The sequence below is a fragment of the Oncorhynchus clarkii genome, chromosome 23 (genome assembly GCF_045791955.1).
Source record: "Oncorhynchus clarkii lewisi isolate Uvic-CL-2024 chromosome 23, UVic_Ocla_1.0, whole genome shotgun sequence".
NCBI classification, from domain to species: domain Eukaryota; kingdom Metazoa; phylum Chordata; class Actinopteri; order Salmoniformes; family Salmonidae; genus Oncorhynchus; species Oncorhynchus clarkii.
Genome location: NC_092169.1, coordinates 13964746 through 13987575, shown reverse-complemented (window position 1 = coordinate 13987575; position 22830 = coordinate 13964746). Strand labels below are relative to the sequence as shown.

The 22830-nt window shown below is 42.2% G+C and overlaps 1 protein-coding gene across 1 annotated transcript in view; it reads left to right on the top strand.

The window, feature by feature from the left end:
• Positions 1–1849: 1849 nt before the first annotated feature.
• Positions 1850–22830, top strand: part of LOC139381231 (VPS10 domain-containing receptor SorCS1-like) — a 95007-nt gene continuing 74026 nt past the window's right edge. Inside the window, exon 1 of the mRNA XM_071124694.1 lies at positions 1850–2617. Coding sequence (XP_070980795.1) covers positions 1850–2617 — 768 coding nt within the window. The remainder of the gene's footprint in view (positions 2618–22830) is intronic.

The window sequence follows — 22830 nt, the reverse complement described above, 5'->3', positions numbered from 1 at the left end:
TTGTTCGATAAAGTCCATAATTTATGTCCAAATACCTCCTTTTGTTAGAGTGTTTGGTAAACAAATCCAAACTCACGCGGCGCGGGCAGGTCCAGGCGAAAGTTCAGACAAAAAGTTCAAAAAGTCATATTACAGTTCGTAGAAACATGTCAAACGATGTATAGAATCAATCTTTAGGATGTTTTTAACATAAATCTTCAATAATGTTCCAACCGGAGAATTCCATTGTCTTTAGAATTGCAATGGAACTCAGGTCACTCTCACATGTGCACATGTGATCAGCTCATGCCACTCTGGCAAACCCCTGACTCAATCAGCTCTCATTCCCCCCTCCTTCACAGTAGAAGCCTCAAACAACGTTCTAAAGACTGTTTACATCTAGTGGAAGCCTTAGGAAGTGCAATATGACCTCATAGACACTGTATATTCGATAGGCGATGAGTTGAAAAACTACAAACCTCAGGTTTTTGCCTACCATATGAGTTATGTTATACTCACAGACATCATTCAAACAGTTTTAGAAACTTCAGAGTGTTTTCTATCCAATACTACTAATAATATGCATATATTAGCTTCTGGGCCAGAGTAGAAGGACGTTTACTCTGGGCACGCTTTTCATCCAAACGTGAAAATGCTGCCCCCTATCCCAAACAGGTTTTATTGGGCTGTCTCCTTAGGAAAACCATTTTTGGTTGCAGGTAGAAACGTTTTTGGTTCCAGGTAGAACCCTTTTGGGTTCCATGTGGAAAGGGTTCTACATTGAACACAATATTGTTTTACCTTGAACCAAAAACTGTTATTTAAATGGGACAGCTGAATAACCCCTTTAGGTTCTAGATAACACTCTTTTTTTTACAAGAGTGCACTGTATTTCACATTATTATGGCATTAACTAAGGTGAAAGTCCGGAGCAAATGACACAGTGATGGGCAGGATAATTTCCTTGAGTCACAGTTACTGCTGAATATCTGATGCTCTTTGCTCAGTTAACCGTCCATTCTGATAGAAAATGAAAAGATATCAAGGGAGGGTTATTTTTTACTAATGATTTATAAATGCGTTTGTAAGAATGACATGGACAAGATAAATTATTTTGTACAGGGGTATTAAAATGTTATGAATATAATTATGATTTATTGATTTACTATTCATTAAGAAATGCCTTATAAGTGATCTATCCTAACTCTTACCCATGTTACTTGCGTTTGAAAATGTAATATACTAATAAGGAATTGCAAATTATGAACCCATGTCTTATAATTGGTCTATTAATGACATATTAATGACAATACAAAGTGTGGACATAGTTAAGGTCCCCAAAGACCGCTCTGAGCAAAAATAAATATGTAGGCTATGTTGATTTGAGAGTGTAGCCAAAATGTCTTGACAAAAATTAAGCAGCCTATATGCATCAATTGGTCCAATGGAGTGCATCATTAACAATGCATCAGTATGTTCCATCAGGGCTGTTCCTTATTAAAATATGACAAAAAATAATTTCTAATTTTCTATGTTATCCAGAGACTAAATTCCCCTAAACAGTAAGTCACCTCAAATGGAAATGTAATCATGGTAAATATGTTCCAATCATTATTTTTCTATCGTGGTTGAGATCATGTGGAAGAAAGCACATGGGAAATATAGCCCCTCTCTTTTCTCTCCTATCATGACTGAATCTAACCGCCAGCTCCTCCTCAGTGCATCGTTTGCATCACTACTTGTTTGAGCACTTCTTCGCGCACCGTATCAACCTACGTCCCCGAAACGATTCAACAGATAATAATCAAACCCTAAAATGTATTCTATTATCTACAAGACACAATTCAAAGCGGACTAACTTTAACCAAGGATGGAGGCAACCGTACCCGGCTGCTGCTCTCATTGTTACATTGCTATGTGGATGTGGCTCTTTACCCTAACTTCCACCCTGGACTTGATCAAAACGGAGATAGGGTGCATTCCATCATGCCAACTCCCCGTTATCAAGCCGGCTCCCCGTGAACTCACTGAAGTGGTATTTGACCCATTTGGAAAAGTACCAGAGGGTGAAATTGTGGGGTTAGCAGAGAAGTCACCACGTTGTCACCCCTTTAATGGCAGATGTAAAGAAGTCAAAGTTGCGGAATATTTAGCGCGCGTCTCCGGTGATGGGGAGGTCATTTCGGTGCGTAAATCCGAGCAGCACTTTGCAAATAAATCATACAGCCGTGGATTTGAAAAACGTCAGAGCAGGGAGAAACTTTCCAGTTCTGATGAGCTTTATCAGCATCAAAGTGGCTCGGGCATATATATTCCATCTGCCACCCTCAATAAAGTATCCGTCAATAACACTAGACATAATAAGATTAATTGTTTTGGAAGAGAAAATAGACTTAAACGACGTGAATTATCAAAAAACAAGGTTGGCGCAAGTTTTAGGAGCCGTGGAAGGAGACGAAAGCGTAGCTTCCAGACGGCGGAGAGCAGAGCAACTTGGTCCGGATTCCGATGGAACAGTGAAGATGCCTCAACCCCGGGGCAACATGATGAGTTGAAACTCATTAGTTCTACGTTCGCACTCACCGGGGATTCAGCTCATAACCAAGCCATGGTGCATTCGTCCGGACAAAATAGCAGTGTAAGTCAAACTTGGCAATGATGATTGCGCCCTTGCATTAGCCTATAGCACATTGCATAATCGTTTTGAATGTATAACAATTAGCCTATATGTTCTGTATTTTAAAATTACAATTTAGGTGATGGACTTGGTCTTCTGAAGGGTCTATAATATGTAGTTAAGTTGTATTGTGTACGCATCTAGTTAAAATCCTGGAGCTTGGTTTAAATTGTGAGGCATTGGAAGACCATGGGCACTGATAATGCCCTGGCAGTGCAGACCAGTGCAGCAGGCCATTTAATGAGAGGATGCTGAAGAGCTGGATTGTGGAAATTGGAAACACACAAAAACACAGGACTGCCCTGTTCAATTAAAACCACATGCTTTCAATGGATTTCAAGTCCACAGACTCAAATTGCCTAAAAACATGTTGATTTTGTGGCCAATATTATGTTTGTTTACAAAAAGAGATTGCAGTTTTGTAACTGCAGTAAAAGTGCAGTAAATGCAGCGTGAGTGACGGAGGCGTTGTTGTGAAATAGGAAGCCGATTCTAGATTTGCTTTCGGATTGGAGATGTTTGATGTGAGTCCGGAAGGAGAGTTTACAGTTTCACCAGACACCTAGGTATTTGTAGTTTTCCACATAATTCTAGATCAGAACCGTCCAGAGTAGTGATCCTGGTCGGGTGGGCGGGTGGGGGTAGCGAACAGTTGAAAAGCATGCATTTGGTTTTACTAGCATTTAAGAACAGTTGGAGGCCAAAGTAGGAGTGTTGTATGGCATTGAAGCTTGTCTGGAGGTTAGTTAACACAGTGTCCAAAGGGCCAAATGTATACAGAATGGTGTCTTCTGCGTAGAGGTGGATCAGGGAATCACCAGCAGCAAGAGCGACATCATTGATCTATACAGAGAAAAGAGTCCGCCCGAGAATTGAACCCTGTGGTACCCCCATAGAGACTGCCAGAGGTCCAGATTGCATTAGGGAGAAGGTACTGTGGGATTCGAAATGGTCAGTGATCTGTTTATTAAATTGGCTTTCGAAGACTTTAGAAAGGCAGGGCAGGATGGATATAGGTCTATAACAGTTTGGATCTAGAGTTTTTCCCCCTTTGAAGAGGGGGATGACCGCTGCAGCTTTCCAATCTTTAGGGATCTCGGACGATACGAAAGAGAGGTTGAACAGACTGGTAATAGGGGTTGCAACAATGGCGGCGGATAGTTTTATAAAGAGAGAGTCCAGATTGTCTAGCCCAGCTGATTTGTATGGGTCCAGGTTTTGCAGCTCTTTCAGAACATCTGCTATCTGGATTTGGGTGAAGGAGAAGCTGGTGAGGCTCGGGCGAGTAGCTGCGGGGGGTGCGGAGCTGTTGGCCGGGGTTGAGGTAGCCAGGAGGAAAGCATTGCTAGCCGTAGAGAAATGCTTATTGAAATTTTCGATTATCATGGATTTATCGGTGGTGACTGTGTTACTAAGTCTCAGTGCAGTGGGCAGCTGGGAGGAGGTGCTCTTGTTCTCCATGGACTTTACAGTGTCCCAAAACTTTTGGGAGTTAGAGCTACAGGATGCAAATTCCTGTTTGAAAAAGCTAGCCTTTGCTTTCCTGGCTGACTGCGTGTATTGGTTTCTGAATTCCTTGAACAGTTGCATATCGCGGGGACTATTCGATGCTATTGCAGATGTTTTTGTGCTGGTCAAGGGCAGTCAGGTCTGAAGTGAACCAAGGGCTATATCTGTTCTTAGTTCTACATTTCTTTGAAAGGGGCATGCTTATATAAGATGGTGAGGAAATTACTTTTAAAGAACGACCAGGCATCCTCGACTGACGGGGTGAGGTCAATATCCATCCAGGATACCCGGGCCAGGTCGATTAGAAAGGCCTGCTCACAGAAGTGTTTTAGTGAGCGTTTGACAGTGATGATGGGTGGTCGTTTGACCCTGGACCCATAGCGGATGCAAGCAATGAGGCAGTGATTGCTGAGATCCTGATTGAAAACAGCAGAGGTGTATTTAGAGGGCAAGTTGGTCAGGATAATATCTATGAGGGTGCCCATATTTACGGATTTAGGGTTGCACCTGGTGGTTTCCTTGATCATTTGTGTGAGATTGAGGGAATCTAGCTTAAATTGTAGGACTGCCGGGGTGTTAAGCATATCCCAGTTTAGGTCACCTAACAGAACGAACTCTGAAGATAGATGGGGGGGGCAATTAATTCACATATGGTGTCCAGGGCACAGCTGGGAGCTGAGGGGGGTCTATAACAGGCGGCAACAGTGAGAGACTTATTTCTGGAGAGATTCATTTTTTTTATTAGAAGCTCGAACTGTTTGGGCATAGACCTGGAAAGTATGACATAACTTTGCAAGCTATCTCTGCAGTAGATTGCAACTCCTCCCCCTTTGGCAGTTCCATCTTTTTGGTGGCCTTCCTAATTTAGGATTTAGACATGGCAAGGACATCAGGGTTGGCGGAGTGTGCTAAAGCAGTGAGGAAACAAACTTAGCGAGGAGGCTTCTGATGTTAACATGCGTGAAACCAAGTTTTTTTTAAATTAGAGAAGTCAACAAATGAGAGTGTCTGGGGACATATAGAGTGGGACTAGGGGCTCCGCAGTAAACTAAAACAATGATAACTATCTTAAACAACGGTATACAAGGCATATTGACATTTGAGAGAAACATAATGCGAGGCATAAAGCAATCACAGGTGTTGATTGGGAGAGCTAGCTAAGACAACAACGGGTAAGACAACAACAGCTAATCAGCTAAGACAACAACAACAGGTAAAATGGCGATGAATGGGCAGAGAGGGTTGGTTAACTACACACTGGGCCTGAGTTCGGGGCTAGGGCTGACAGATAAACAAAAGTAAACAAAGTGGAGTACCGTGATAAATGAACAGTCCAGCAGGCATCAGCTATGTAGTCAAGTGATCATAAGGTCCAGTGAACAGCAATAGCTGGAACAGGGAAGCTGTGGGGTAGTCGTTGCTACTCTAGCAAGCGGGAGACACGCCGTTTAAAGTTAACAGGCCGGGGCTAGTAGAAGCGTCTTCTCCGACGTCGGATGGAATTACGTCTGCGGACCAGTCGTGGTGGTCTGGCAGGTCGTCGTGTCGACAAAGAGACCGGGCCAGATGGCGAAAGAGGTATTGTAGTTGTAGTAATTTTGTTTGATAGCCGGGAGATCAGCCTGGTTCAGGGCTAGCTTCGGGCTGGATCACCTTGCGGTAGTTAGCTAGCTGTGATTATCAGGAGTAATGGTCCAGGGTTTACGGCAAGAATCCGGCGTTGTATTGGAGAAAAACAGTCCGAGGCTGGTAGGTATTATCCAGGCTAAAAAACAGCTGGTGCCTGTGCAGAGGGTAAAGGCCGCTAGCAGTGGCTAACAATGACTAAATAGCTAGTAGCTAATGGCTGGTTAGCTTCTGATGGCTAGCTCCTGATAGAGCTTTTGGCTATAAGGTCTAAAAAAAAAAATGCGGATCCGTGTCACAGTGAGTGAGGCAGGTTACCGGAATGTATATTTAATTTAGAAATCGAAAAGAGATTGAAAAATAAATTGAAATATATACAAAAAAATATGAAAAATACAAAAAGTAAACGAGAGGACGACAAACCACATCTGCACTGCTACACCATCTTGGGGGGTTACACTGTAAATAATAAAACTGTGTTCTTTTGGACACAGTATTTGCAGCATACTCCAGTTATACTGCACTCTAACTGCAGTTATAATGCAATCTTTTTTCGTAAGGGTGGATTTTAAGGTGAGCTTGGGGTTATTGTCTTGCTGGAAGAGCCACTTGTGACTAAGTTTTAGCCTCCTGCCCGAGACAACCAGGTTTTTGGTTCAAATATCCTGGTACTTGGTAAAGTTCATGATGCCTTTAACCTTAACAAGTACACCAGGACCAGTGGAAGGAAAATTGCCCCGTAGCTTCAAAGATCCACCACCATATTTTACAGTAAGTATGGGGTTATTTTCCCTTGCCCTCGGAGCAACCTCAATTCATCGGGGCATGGAATCTACAAGGTGTCAAAGCGTTCTACAGGGAGGCAGGCCCATGTTGACTCCAATTCTTCCCACAGTTTTGTCAAGTTGATTGGATGTCCTTTGGGTGGTGGACCATTCTTGATACACACAGGAAACTGTTGAGCGTGAAAAAAACAGCAGTGTTGCAGTTCTTGACACAAACCGGTGCGCTTAGCACCTACTATCATACCCTGTTCAAAGGCACGGAAATATTTTGTCTTGCACGTTCCCCCTCTGAATGGCAAACAATCCACATTCCATGTCTCAATTGTCTCAAGGCTTAAAATCCTTCTTTAACCTGTGTCTTCCCCTTCATCTATACCGATTGAAGTAGATTTTAGAAGTGACATCAATAAGGGATCATTGCTTTCACCTGGATTCACCTGGATTTCACCTGGATTTCACCTGGATTCACTATGTCATGGAAAAAGCAGATGTTCTTAATGTTTTGTATATTCAGTGAATAGCGTAATTTACTACACATCTCATTTATATAATTTATGTATAACATAATTCTTACATACTTTATTGTTCCCATATGTGTATCCTTTTCAGTTTCATTCAGCATTGGATTTAGTATTTATTATTCATTAGGATCCCCAATTAGATCCTGCCGAGGCAGCGTCTACTCTTCCTGGGGTCCAAACAGAAAACAACATAACAAATAAAATACATAATATGCATGAATATACATACATAGCACTAGATTTGCATTACAATTTAGTCACTCCCATCCAGAGCGACCCACAGCTAGTGCTTAAGATCGCCAGGTGAGACAACCACATATCACAGTTGTATCCCAAACACGTGTCACATACAGTGCATTCGGAAAGTATTCATACTCCTTGGCTTTTTCCACATTTTGTTACTTTACAGCCTTATTCTAAAATGGATCAAATATTTTTTTTACAAAATTCTTTGCTCATCTGCTTGCCCGAAGGAAGAACGTGTCACGTCATTTATAAACTTTTCAAGCACACAAAGAATATGAGATTTGGCTTCGACTTAGGTGTTTGTTAGTGGGGAGAGAGTACTTGTCCCCCTAGATGTTGCAATTTTTGGGACTTGGTATCCGTTTTTGTGTTTGCTAAAAGCTAACTACTTTCTGCTCTGCTTGTGAAGCTAATGTTGCCTTGCTTGAGTAAGATAGTCAGTTGTAAGAGTAAGTTCAAAAGGCTAAGCAACCGAGTTTGAACATCTGAATGTGCCCTACGGCATGTGATTTCACAATGAAAATTAAAGATACTGTCATGTTTGCCTGGGGTAGAAACACACTCAGGAGGTTTTGGCTCGGACCCGTTCGTGTGACCATTGTCTCCGGCTGGGCTCAACTTCCATTGGGTGGACTTTGTGAGAAAGATTTCAGCTGCTGGCGAGGGGTTTTCCGGTGAAGTGACCTCAGGAAGGGTTGTCTGAGGCCGAAAGAGAGGAACAGTGGTGGTCGGAGTTGATAGGGGTGTAATCCCAGCCGAGTGAGGCTCATTCTAGGTTCTATGGTAGTGTTCGGAGTCTGAATTCAGGGGATGCTATACTATCTCTGGTTGGCTCTGGAGGGTTCCTCCAGGTTTGGTGGAAGGAATTGGCCTCCTGTCCCTGCAGTGGTGAAGCGTCACTTAACCCTGTTTAAAGATTTTGCAGATGAGCTAAAGGCATCCTTGGATTCCCCTCATTCAGTCAGGCTGGTTCTACCATGCTATGGCGAGTTCATGAATGTAGAGGGTATGGAGGAGATGGGGCTTATTTGCATAAAACTGGCGAGTTACTTAGTTCCAGAGGCTAACAACGGGGCTAATCCTAGCATTTTGCTTCCGAATAAACAGTGCTGGGTCTCAGCGGTATCAGCTTGACAAAGTGTACCAGGCTAAGGGAGTGGTTCCTAAGAGGTACAGGTGGATTTATTTAGATGAGCCAGTTTTGCCAACAAGGTAGTTTGGCTTGGCTATGGAGACCTTACAGGCCTGTTTAAAAAAAACAAACAGGATGCAGCTCTACTGGATCTTTACCTACGAAAGCTCTAAAATTCTTTACCTTTGTGAGGGCAGCTCAGCAGTTCTAGAGGTGTGAAGGAAATGGTCCAGACCAGAGATGGGTTGTCCTGGGCCAGGGGGCGGCTTCAAGGTCAGTTTTTGACCATCTTGGTGCTTCTGGGCAGTGGCAGACATCTTGGCAGAGATGCCATGCTGGGTCGTGGCAGAAGGAGCAGACCTTGCAACCCTAGCAGAAGGCCCTGCTCCCTATTAATTTACTGTGGCAACAGTGCACCTAAATGGCTCGATCAATGGGGGTAAGTTACTGTTGCTGAAGTCCCCAAACCCGGTGTGGGCCGGGTATCAGAATGGCGGTACCAAGGTTCCTCTGTGTTCAGGGGTATTGAAAGTGTGGTATTGTCCAGGTTTGAGCATAATAAACATAATTCCTTCCTCACATTCAGACACACAGTTGTCAAGAGTGGTGGATATGAAAACAAGCATGCCCCAAAGAAACTTTTAGCACAGTCCTCAAGGTGGTTCACTGTCCCTTCAGGAGATAATGGTCATTCACCATGGGTGATGAGGATGCTGACAAGGGGGTACAGTCTGCAGTTCGCTCTGCATCCTCCTCCTTGTCAAATCAAATCAAATATCAGTAACATCTCACAAGTAGTCTTAACAATTCCCCAACAACTACCTAATACACACAAATCTAAAGGGGTGCATGAGAATATGTACATGTAAGTATATGGATGAGCGATGGCTGAGCGGCATAGGCAAGGTGCAATAGATGGTATAAAATACAGTATATACATGTGATATGAGTAATGTAAGATATGTAAACATTATTAAAGTGGCATTATTTAGAGTGCATTGTATAAAGTGATTAGTGATCCATGTATTAACTTCTCTGGGATATGCTAGCGTCCCACCTCAACAACAGCCAGTGAAATTGCAGGGTGCCAAATTCAAAACAACAGAAATCTCATAATTAAAATTTCTCAAACAAACAAGTATTATACACTATTTTAAAGATACACTTCTCGTTAATCAAGCCACAGTGTCTGATTTCAAAAAGGCTTTACAACGAAAGCATACCTTGCGATTATGTTAGGTCAGCACCAATTCACAGAAAAACATACAGTGGGGAGAACAAGTTTTTGATACACTGCCGATTTTGCAGGTTTTCCTACTTACAAAGCATGTAGAGGTCTGTAATTTTTATCATAGGTACACTTCAACTGTGAGAGACGGAATCTAAAACAAAAATCCAGAAAATCACATTGTATGATTTTTAAGTAATTCATTTGCATTTTATTGCATGACATAAGAATTTGATACATCAGAAAAGCAGAACTTAATTTTTGGTACAGAAACCTTTGTTTGCAATTACAGAGATCATACGTTTCCTGTAATTCTTGACCAGGTTTGCACACACTGCAGTAGGGATTTTGGCCCACTTCTCCATACAGACCTTCTCCAGATCCTTCAGGTTTCGGGGCTGTCGCTGGGCAATACGGACTTTCAGCTCCCTCCAAATATGTTCTATTGGGTTCAGGTCTGGAGACTGGCTAGGCCACTCCAGGACCTTGAGATGCTTCTTACGGAGCCACTCCTTAGTTGCATGGCTGTGTGTTTCGGGTCATTGTCACGCTGGAAGACCCAGTCACGACCCATCTTCAAGATCTCGCGATACATGGCCCCATCCATTCTCCCCTCAATATGGTGCAGTCGTCCTGTCCCCTTTCCACCTCCATGCTTCAAGGTTGGGTTGGTGTTCTTGGGGTTGTACTCGTCCTTGTTCTTCCTCCAAACACGGCGAGTGGAGTTTAGACCAAAAAGCTCTATTTTTGTCTCATCAGACCACATGACCTTCTCCCATTCCTCCTCTGGATCATCCAGATGGTCATTGGCAAACTTCAGACGTGCGCTGGCTTGAGCAGGGGGACCCTTGCGTGCGTTGCAGGATTTTAATCCATGACGGCGTAGTGTGTTACTAATGGTTTTCTTTGAGACTGTGGTCCCAGCTCTCTTCAGGTCATTGACCAGGTCCTGCCTTGTAGTTCTGGGTTGATGCCCCATGAGGTGAGATCTTGCATGGAGGCCCAGACCGGACAGTTGTTGCCTTCTCACAAAGCTGCTTGCCTATTGTCCTGAAGCCCATTCCAGCCTTGTGCAGGTCTACCATTTTTATCCCTGTGGTCCTTACACAGCTCTCTGGTCTTTGCCATTGTGGAGAGGTTGGAGTCTGTTTGATTGAGTGTGTGGACAGGTGTCTTTTATACAGGTAACGAGTTCAAACAGGTGCAGTTAATACAGGTAATGAGTGGAGAACAGGTGACTTCTTAAAGAAAAACTAACATGTCTGTGAGAGCCGGAATTCTTACTGGTTGGTAGGTGATCAAATACTTATGTCATGCAATAAAATGCAAATTAATTACTTAAAAATCATACAATGTGATTTTCTGGATTTTTGTTTTAGATTCCGTCTCTCACAGTTGAAGTGTACCTATGATAAAAAAAATGACAGACCTCTACATGCTTTGTAAGTTGGAAAAACTGCAAAATCGGCAGTGTATCAAATATTTGTTCTCCCCACTGTACAACCATTTTCTAAAGAAGGAGAGGTTTCACAAAACTCAGAAATATCGTTAAAATTAATCACTAACCTTTGATGATCTTCACTGGATGTCACTCCCAGGACTCAATGTTAGACAATAAATGTGTGTTTTGTTCGATAAAGTTAATCTTTATGTCCAAAAACCTCATTTGAAATTGGTGTGTTATGTTCAGAGATGCATTGTCTCAAACAAACATCTGGTGAAAGTGCAGAGAGCCACATCAAATACAAATAGAAATACTCATCATAAACATTGATAAAAAAGTGTTAAACACACAATTAAAGATAAACTTCTCCTTAATGCAACCGCTGTGTCAGATTTCAAAAAGGCTTTACGGCGAAAGCACACCATGTGATTATGTTTGGTCAGCGACAAGTCACAGAAAAACATACAGCCATTTTCCAAAGAAGGAGAGGTGTCACAAAACTCAGAAATAGTGTTATAAATAGCGTTATAAATTTTCACTTAACTTTGATGATCTTCATCGGAATGCACTCCCAGGAATCCCAGTTCCACAATAAATGTTTGTTTTTTTCGATAAAGTCCATCATTTATGTCCAAATACCTCCTTTTTGTTCGCGTGTTTAGCCCAGTAATCCAAATGCTCAATGCCCGATCACTTAGTTAAGACGAAAAGTAAAATAAATGATATTATAGTTCGTTGTTACGGATACAGGTATCCTGTGTCTGTGTGTATCCTGTGTGTTTCTTTTCTCTCCTTCTCCCCTCACAGGTGAAAATCATTACTCCCCAATCAGTCAACAATCAACCCATCAATCAGAAGACACACCTCCTCCTGTTTCCTACCCTATCACAGTTCCTTTCCCTTGGTTTAAAAACCCTATCATTTGTTTGCTCTAGAGCACAAAATCTTTGTAATGCCATGTTGGTAGATCTCTGCTCTTGATAGATTTCAGTAGCTCAATCTTTGTAATGCCATGTTGGTAGATCTCTGCTCTTGATAGATTTCAGTAGCTCAATCTTTGTAATGCCATGTTGGTAGATCTCTGCTCTTGATAGATTTCAGTAGCTCAGTCTCTTTGTAAATGCCATGTATGTAGATCTCTCTCGTTGCGTATTAACCTCTCTTTTGTTTGAGCACCTCCATATCACTTTGTCATCTCCTGTGAGTATTGTTTTTGCTTATGGTGTTTGCTGGTGGGAAAAGGGGAAACCAAGACAAGTCGCCCATGGGCATACACTACCCGTAGGTAAACTTTGTTAAAAACACTAGTTAGAACTGGGCGGACCACCCACTGTATTTTGGTTAGTTAGTTAGCTGTTGTTGAAATAGGCTAGTCTAGCTTAGGGGTGTTTTGAATACTTATTGTTTCTTTCCTTGGGTCCAGCTCAGCCCCTTTTCCTGCCCCCCCCCCCATTACCGTGTGTTTATAAATAAACCCTGAGTTTGACGGTATTATTTCAGTTGTCCTGGTTATTACGTTCACACTTTTACTTTGTCACAATTATAATTTACATGAGTTATGTTACGCGTCTCACTACCATCCCCCCTAGACTGTCGGGCCAAAAAGGGATTCGTAACATTCGTAGAAACATGTCAAACGATGTATAGAATCAATCTTTAGGATGTTTTTATCATAAATCTTCAATAATGTTTCAACCGTACAATTCCTTTGTCTTTAGAAATGAAAAGGAACACGGCCACGCGCCTGACTGAGCTCATGGCATTCTGCCAGACCCCTGACTCAAACAGCTCATATTTGCTCATCCTTCACAGTAGAAGCCTGAAACAAGGTTCTAAAGACTGTTGACATCTAGTGAAAGCCTAATGAAGTGCAATATAAACCCATAGACACTGTATATTGGATAGGCAATGACTTGAAAAACTACAAACCTCAGATTTCCCACTTGCTGGTTGGATTTTTTCTCAGGTATTTGCCTGCCATATGAGTTCTGTTATACTCATAGACATCATTCAAACAGTTTTAGAAACTTCTGGGCCTGAGTAGCAGGCAGTTTTCTCTGGGCACCTTATTCATCCAAGCTACTCAATACTGTCCCCCAGTCCCAAAGAAGTTTTAAAGTTGCCAGTGCATTTGCTGTACCAGGCGGTGATACAGCCCGACAGGATGCTCTCGATTGTGCATCCTTAACAGTTTGTCAGGGTTTTGGGTGACAAGCCAAATTTCTTCAGCCTCCTGAGGTTGAAGAGGCACTATTGCACCTTCTTCACCGCACTGTCTGTGTGAGTGGATCATTTCAGTTTGTCTGTGATGTGTACGCCGAGGAACTTAAAACTTTCCACCTTCTCCAGTGCTGTCCCTTCGATGTGGATAGGGGGTTCACCCTCTGCATTTTCCTGAAGTCCATGATCATCTCTGTTGTTTTGTTGACGTTGAGTGAGAGGTTGTTTTCCTGACAGCACACTCCGAGTGCCGTCACCTCCTCCCTGTAGGCTGTCTCGTCGCTGTTGGTAATCAAGCCCACTACTGTTGTGTCGTCTGCAAACTTGATAATTGAGTTGGAGGCGTGCATGGCCACATAGTCGTGGGTGAATAGGGAGTACGGGAGGGGGCTGAGCACACACCCTTGTGGGGCCCCAGTGTTGAGAATCAGCGAAGTGGAGATGTTTCCTACCTTCAAAACCTGGGGGCGGCCCGTCAGAAAGCCCAGGACCCAATTTCACAGGGCAGGGTTGATACCCAGGGCCTCCAGCTTTATGATGAGCTTGGAGGGTACTATGGTGTTGAATGCTGAGCTATAGTCAATGAACACCATTTCGCTTGTTTGATTGCCTTGCAGATGGAAAAGCTACTCTGTTTATATTCAGACATTTTCCCAGACCTCTTTCCATGGTTAAACGCGGTGGATCGCGCTTTCAGTTTTGCGCGAATGCCACCGTCCAGCCATGGTTTCTGGTTAGGGTAGGTTTTAATAGTCACAGTGGGTACAACGTCTCCAATGCACCTCTTTATAAACGCACTCAAGAGTCAGCGAATAGGTCGATGTTGTTCTCTGAGGCTGTCCGCGTGATCAAAACGATCTTGAAGCGTGGCTTCTGATTGGTCGGACCAGCGTCGACTGTTTCTCGTCACTAGTACATCCTGTTTGAGTTTTTGCCTATAAGTCGGAAGGAGCAGGATGGCGTCATGGCCGGATTTGCGGATGCGATAGCGGGCGAGGGCTTTGTATGCATCACGTGAGTTAGAGTAGCAGTGGTCGAGTGTGTTGCACGTGGGTGTAGCGCAATCAATATGCTGTAGGAATTTAGATAGACTTGTTCTCAAATTTGCTTTGTTAAAATCCCCAGCTTCAATAAATTCAACCTGAGGATGTATGGTTTCCAGTTTGCATATGGTTTCGAGTGAAGTTCCTTGATGGCCGTCTTGGTGTCTGCTTGAGGGGGAATGTTCACAGCTGTGACTATAACTGACGAGAATTCTCCAGGTAGTTAAAATGGCTGGCACTTGATTGTAATGAATTCTAAATCCGGTGAGCAGAGGGACTTGAGTTCCTGTATGTTGTTATGATTACACCATGAGTCGTTAATCATAACGCATACACCCACGCCCTTCCGTTTTCCCAGAGAAGTGTTTATCTCTGTCGGCGTGATGCATGGAGAAGCGCGGTGGCTGAACCGTTTCCGACAACATATGCCGAGAGAGCCATGTTTCTGAGAAACAGAGAATGTTACATCTCTGATGTCTCTCTGGAAGTCAACCCTTGCTCAAATGTAATCTACCTTGATGTCAAGCGACTGAACATTGGCTAGTAGTATACTCGGGAGTGGTGTGCAATGTGTAAGTCTACGGAGCCTGGCCAGGTGGCAGCTTTGTCTGCCCCTTCTGCGGCGTCATTGTTTTGGATTGCCTGCTGGAATTAGCTCCATTATCCTGGGTGGTGGTCCAAACAGAGGATCCGCTTCGGGAAAGTTATATTCCTGATCGTAATGTTGGTAAGTTGACGTTGCTCTTATATCCAATAGTTCTTCCCGGCTGTATGTAATAAGACTTAAGATTTCCTGAGGTAACGATGTGGGAAATAATACATAAAAACTGCATAGTTTCCTAAGAACTCGAAGCGAGTCGACCATCTTTGTTGGCGCCATAATGATTGTTGTGGTGTCATTATGTCAATGGTCCCCGAGGTCCTAATGCCTGTCTGCTTCAAAAGCTGGCTATTTGTGTGGTCCCGCCTTAACCCGGAAGCCAGCCGTGCCAATGTGTCAGACAAAACACTAATGACCAAGGTCAGTTTTGCAGTGGCCCGGCCCACCACAGGTAGTCACTAGAGCGCGATGAGTTACGTAAAGTCAATCCCTCCCCTAAACCTGGCCCGTTATCTGCTCATATGGAGCTGTGTGCAATTCCTGTCACTCAGGTTAAAGTATCTTGGCAGATATTTCCAGGGGAGATCCTATCTCTACAGAGTGGAGACTGCACCCTTCGGTGTTAACCCAGATATGGGATCGGTTCGGCAGAGCTAACGTAGATCTTTGTTCTTCTCAATGAGGGATCTGGGCACTCCGCTGGGAACGGATTCTTTGGTGTATTAGTTCCCAGAGATCATCCGCCTGTTGGAATCTGTTGTTCTAGGCGCACATGAGTGTAAATAACGATTGTCAGAATGGCCAAACACATTATTTAAATGAGTTTATTATGATCAAGTTTGATCCCCGTGGTGAATTATTATGAAGTTCGCTACAAATCGAGATATTTAATGAAATAGTGATGTCACACCCTGATTGGTTTCACCTGTGCTTGCCTCCACCCCCTCCAGGTGTCACCCATCTTCCCCATTATCCCCTGGGTATTTAACCCTGAGTTTTCTGTCTGTCTGTGCTATTCTCTTTTGCTAGTCCTCCCGGTTTTGACCCTTTTCTGTACTCTGTACCCATCTGCCTGACCATTCTGCCTGCCCTGACCTCGTGCCTTCCTACCACACTGTACCTCCTGGACTCTGAACCGGTTTTGACCTTTTGTCTGTCCACAACCATTCTCTTGCCTACCCCTTTTGGATTATTAATAAATATCAAAGACTCAAACCATCTGCCTTCAGTGTCTGCATCTGGGTCTCAACTTGTGCCCTTATAAGTGATCCATTCTGACTACTTAATTTGTCGTCACACCAATCACAGTCCCTGTGGCTGAAAAACATCCCCACATCATGATGCTGCCACCACCATGCTTCACCGTAGGGATGGAACCAGGGTTCCTCCAGACGTGACGATTGGTATTCAGGCCAATTAGTTCAATCTTGGTTTCATCAGACCAGAGAAACTTGTTTCTCATGGTCTGAGAGTCTTTAGGTGTCTTTTGGCAAACTCCAAGCAGGCTGTCTTTTACTGAGGAGTGGCTTCCATCTGGCCACTCTACCATAAAGGCCTGGTTGATGGAGTGCTGCAGAGATGGTTGTCCTTCTAGAAGGTTCTCCCATCTCCACAGAGGAACTCTGGAGCTCTGTCAGAGTGACCATCAGGTTCTTGGTCACCTACCTGACCAAGGCCCAACTCCCCCGATTGCTCAGTTTGGTCGGGCGGCCAGCTCTAGGAAGAGTCTTGGTGGTTCCAAACTTCTTTCCATTTAAGAATGATGGAGCCCACTGTGTTCTTGGGGACCTTCAATGCTGCAGAAATGTTTTGGTACCCTTCCCCAGATCTGTGCCTAGACAATTCCTTCGACCTCATGGCTTGGTTTTTGCTCTGACATGGGCTGTCAACTGTGGGACCTTATATAGACAGGTGTGTATCTTTCCAAGTCATGTCCAGTATATTGAATTTACCACAGGTGGACTCGGATCAAGTTGTAGAAACATCTCAAGGATGATCAATGGAAACAGAATGAGATGTTTGTTTATTTAATCAATTTTAGAATAATGCTATGAGTTAACAAAATGTGGAAAAAGTCAAGGGGTCTGAATACTTTCCAAAGGCACTGTATTGCCATAACTGTACATTATATTGACAGTTGTGAGAGCAACATCAGCACAATGATTTTGATTTTGCCTTTGCATTACATAAATCAGCCCATACTTAACATTAGCTATCATAAATCATAACCATTATTACTCTTTTATGGTTAGCTCCGTCAACTTGCATCAGCACTTATTCTTGCCTTAATTCTTGCAGCATCAATCTACCATTCACATCTTTACAGTAGCAGCACCAGAGTTGGTAATTTACCTTTGCAACCATGACATAGTGGCCTGGTACTCATGGCTCTATTGTCCCTCTAACTACACCGACATCAATGCAAATTCAATCAGAAATGACATCAAAATAGTAGGTGCTTTTAAAACTCACCTCGCTGTGATTGATCAATTTGATGAAAGAAGTTGAACAACAGGTTGAAACTGAGTGAAAAACATGGTCATTGTGGATGTTGTTTCAAAGACTAACACAACAAAATGGACTGTGTGCGCTTTCTAAGGTGATGATTAATTAAAAACCCCATATTTATATTAGAGCTTATGCATAGGCTTATATATGAGCCCCCCCAAAAAATAACTGAATTAAAATAAAGTTTGCGCCATTGTACAATGCATAGCCTACTGCATATTATGCACAGCAGGAAACATAAAGAAAAACTGATTTAAGATGTCTTTAAGTAATCGCCTTTGAGTGTGGACTGTATTGTTATGCATACTGGATGGACTTTCTATCCACGAGTCTGGGAGAGAACGTATAGGCCTAGGCGATGCTTGTTGGTTCATTGATTGTTTATTGATTGTGCAGGGAGGTTTACAGTGAATTTGTATTTGATTTTTAATAACCTAGTAATAGAGAATTTTTTCTATTTTCATAATTATTAGGCAAACATATTTACTTTAGCTACAGAATATCTCCCCACCATGCGTTTCCATCTCCTCCCCTCTCTCCTTCATTCCTTTCTTGAGTGTGCAGAATTTGGTGAAATGTGTTTCGTTGCTCTCGATGTTCCCGAAAAGATTTCACTTGGTCTCCCAAATTGGATGGAGAGCCCATGACATACAGAGTTTGGGCAGAATATCACCTGTCATGCAGCTAGTGGTTGATGGTGGAGTGAAATAACCGGAGTAGCCTACCCTGCATGAGTGAAAAACGAAACAGCAGGGAAGTAGCATCCTTTCGCTATTCCAGTGCATACAGATGACATGTATTTCTCCCCTAACCCTCTTCCTGCCCATTTGACAATGGGCCATTCTAAATTTAAGAAAAGTTATTATCAAACACATGATTAAATTGAGAATAGTCTGATGAGTGAAAATATGATCACTTGATGTTGAGAGCAGCCTATGCAAGGAACAGAGTGAAACCTTTTTTGATATATTTTTCAAATAATCAATAGTCTATAGTGGCATCATGCAGCCCATATACAGTAAGTTTTGATTTCTAAGACATTATAAGGTTTGTATCATTCACTACTAAAGTTGCCAAAGAACTCTAATTCTAGCGTATATAGGACCTGTTTCAAATTATCTATTTTACAATCAACATAGCCACTTCATATACACACTCGCTCCAGAATGGGAAAATATCCTTTCTATTTATTTCAACCAAGTTCAATTATATTCATCTTACTATAAAATCATAGAATATAAAATAATGGCACGGGACTTATTGTCAAGTCCGTCGTAAGGAGGAGACCAAGGCGCAGCGTTGTAAGCATACATTCTTAATTTATTAAACAAATTAACATTGAAACAAACTAACAAACAACCGAACGAAGCGTGAAGCTATACACGAGTGCTAACAGGCAACTACACAAAGACAAGAACCCACAAATACCCAAGGGAAAATGGCTACCTAAATACGGTCCCCAATCAGAGACAACGATTGCCTCTGGAACCATAATCAGGCCACAATAGACATACAAATACCTAGACCTACTAAACCCCTAGACTTACAAAACCCTTAGACAATACAAAACAAGCATACCCACCCTAGTCACACCCTAACCTAACCAAAATAATAAAGAAAACAGAGATAACTAAGGTCAGAGCGTGACACAGAATCATATCGTGTCTGCTAAATGAACAAGTCTACAGCCTATGGCATTGCACATTGTCAGATAACATTCAGTAGGCCAACTCATATTCTGTTCTTCTGAAATACATTTTCTTCATATCATAATGTTTCTTTAGACCAACCTAAAATAAATAATGGATGTATTGTGATGGTGTATATTAAATTGATGCATTCGTCTTTTTTAAATGTAGATGTTCCAAAAGCGCGCATCAGCAGCTTGTATGCGTGCAGGTCTGTAGAATCTAAACGTGCTTATTTTAATCAACGGTGAATTACCATGAGACCGGCAGTCATTTGCATGTTTATAACCGGCTGACAAAATGTCATGACCACCACAGCCTTAACTGTGACTCAAAGTTTGGATACTTCTGTTGGACCTCAGCCCCCCACTAAGTGTTCTGCAAGGGCAAGAGAGGGCAAGCAGGATTTTAGACCAAGGACTTTGTACAAGAGTCATGACGTATGCCCCAACCCCAAAGCAAATTACAGAAGTAGATTAACTAGTGACACCCCATCCCGGATCCGGGAGCGTAATCATCGACTGACACTAAGTAGCATAACGCAACGGACATAAATATTGCTAGAAAATATTCCTATTCATGAAAATAACAAGCAAAATATATTGAGACACAGCTTAGCATTTTGTTAATCACCCTGTCATCTCAGATTTTCAAAATATGCTTTACAGCCAAAGCAAGACAAGCATTTGTGTAAGTTTATCGATAGCATTATGTCCAGCTAGCAGCAGGTAATTTGGTCACGAAAATCAGAAAAGCAATCAAATTAAATTGTTTACCTTAGATGAGCTTCGGATGTTTTCACTGACGAGACTCCCAGTTAGATAGCCATATGTTCCTTTTTTCAAAAAATATTATTTTTGTAGGCGAAATAGCTCTGTTTGTTCTTTACGTTTGGCTGAGAAATCGACTGGAAATTGCGGTCACGAAAACGCAGAAAAATATTCCAAATTAGCTCCATAATATCGACAGAAACATGGCAAATGTTGTTTATAATCAATCCTCAAGGTGTTTTTCAAATATCTATTCGATAATATATCCACCGGGACAATTGTTTTTTCAGTAGGACCGATTGGAAAAATGGCTACCTCTGTATTTTACGCGAGAATCACTCTGAGAGCCATCAGGTGACCACTTACACAATGTAGCCGCATACGGGTATTCTTCAACATAAATGCGTAAAACTACGTCACAATGCTGTAGACACCTTGGGGAATACGTAGAAAAAGTAATCTGGTTGATAGCCCATTCACTGCTCAATAGGGACGCATTGGAACACAGAGCTTTCAAAACATGAGGCACTTCCGGATTGGATTTTTCTCAGGCTTTCGCCTGCAATATCAGTTCTGTTATACTCACAGACAATATTTTTACAGTTTTGGAAACTTTAGAGTGTTTTCTATCCTAAGCTTCCAATTATATGCATATTCTAGCATCTTGTCCTGACAAAATATCCAGTTTACTTTGGGTACATTATTTTTCCAAAAATGAAAATACTGCCCCCTAGTCACAACAAGTTTTAACACTTGCTTTGGTTCCAGTTCTTACAATATGTGCATTAATTATCATCCATTGTATCAGAGTTAGACAAATCTCATTGCAGGTAAGGTACATTAGCTTTGAGTTTGTCAGCAGAACACACAACCCTGCACCTTTATCTCTGAGCACCCACATTTCAGAAGGCATATCAATGAGTTGAAAGTGTTTTTTGAAAGCATCCTCAGCTCAGCAGGTGCTACTTTTGGGCTGGGTAGGAAACAAACCCACTCGATTTCTTATCTTGCCAGCATTGATCAGACCCCCCTCATGCACAATGAAGCTTCGAGGCTCAGCAAGCTGCCATTGTCTGGCTGGAGACAGTCGTTAGAGAAAAAGCATACATGCAAAGAAGAAGGGGCTTCTGATGATTTCTCACTTCAACAATTGAAAACAGAGAAATGTCCGCCACAGGGGTGTCTGTAAAGGATCTTACATTTCATATTTTCCTAATAGTATGATAGCATCAGGATATCCCTAGCCAGAGTCCTTTCTGCATGTTGGATAGCTACTGTACATACTCTGGTTAACCAGTTAAAATTATATGGTTAACAGAGGTTCAGGGAAACATAGATCAAAATGGATATTCAATTCGGGGTTGCAAATGTGATGACATGCATATAGGCTTTTGTGGATTTTGGTTGTGCAACATTTTGTTACATGTAATAAATGCTTTAGGATGGATGTTTTATTTTTGAACTTAAGGCTAGTTTGAAGGAGTTTGTGCTGAATAAATATGTTAATGACAGATATCTAGAGAGTCATAGTGCACTGTAAAACATTTCCTGTAGAATTACAGTACAGTGATTTATTTTATGGTAATCCAATTTACAGTACCATTTTTTTTTTACTGTCATCAAATTTCCAGTATATTACTAGAATTACCCACGCAGCGAAATATTACCCAGTGTTCTGTGCAATTTTTATATTTACATTTTGGCCATTTAGCGGGCACTCTTATCCATAGCAGTTTACAGTCAAACAAGGTTCAAACAAGGTTGATTTAAAAAGAAAATCACAGTCAAAGCAAGTAAAAGGTTTATGTAAGTGTTACTGAAAATGTTGTAGGTAAGGATACATTGGTCTTCAAAATAATAGCAATTACAACAAGATATCTTATGATATACAGTGCCTTCGGAAAGTATTCAGACCTCTTGACCTGTTCCAAATTTTGTTACATTACAGCCTTATTGTAAAATATTTCAAATTAAATGTTTTCTTCATCAATCTACACACAATACTCCATAATGACAAAGCAAAAACAGGTTTTTAGACAGTTTTGCCAATTTAAAAATAAATGAAAATAAACAGACCCTTTGCTATGCGACTCAAAATTGAGTTCAGGTGTTTCCTGTTTCCATTGATCATCCTTGAGATGTTTCTATAACTTGATTGGAGACCACTTGTGGTAAATTCAATTGATTCGGCATGATTTGGAAAGTCACACAACTGTTTATATAAGGTCCCACAGTTGACATTGCATGTCAGAGCAAAAACCAAGCCATGAAGTCAAAGGAATTGTCCGTAGAGCTCAGAGACAGGATTGTGTTGAGGCACAGATCTGGGGAAGGGTACCAAAAAATGTCTGCAGCATTGAAGGTCCCCCAAGAACACAGTGGCCATCATTCTTAAATGGAAGACGTTTGGAACCACCAAGAATCTTCCTAGAGCTGGCCGCCCGGCCAAACTGAGCAATCGAAGGAGAAGGGCCTTGGTCTGGGAGGTGAACAAAAACCTGATGGTCACTCTGACAGAGCTCCAGAGTTCCTCTGTGGAGATGGGAGAACCTTCTAGAAGGACAACCATCTCTGCAGCACTCCATCAACCAGGCCTTTATGGTAGAGTGGCCAGATGTAAGCCACTCCTCAGTAAAAGGCACATGACAGCCTGCTTGGGGGAAAAAATGCACCTAAAGACTCTCAGACCATGAGAAACAAGTTTCTCTGGTCTGATGAAACCAAGATTGAACTCATTGGCCTGAATACCAAGCGTCACGTCTGGAGGAAACCTGGCTCCATCCCTACGGTGAAGCATGGTGGTGGCAGCATCATGATGTGGGGATGTTTTTCAGAGGCAGGGACTGGGATACA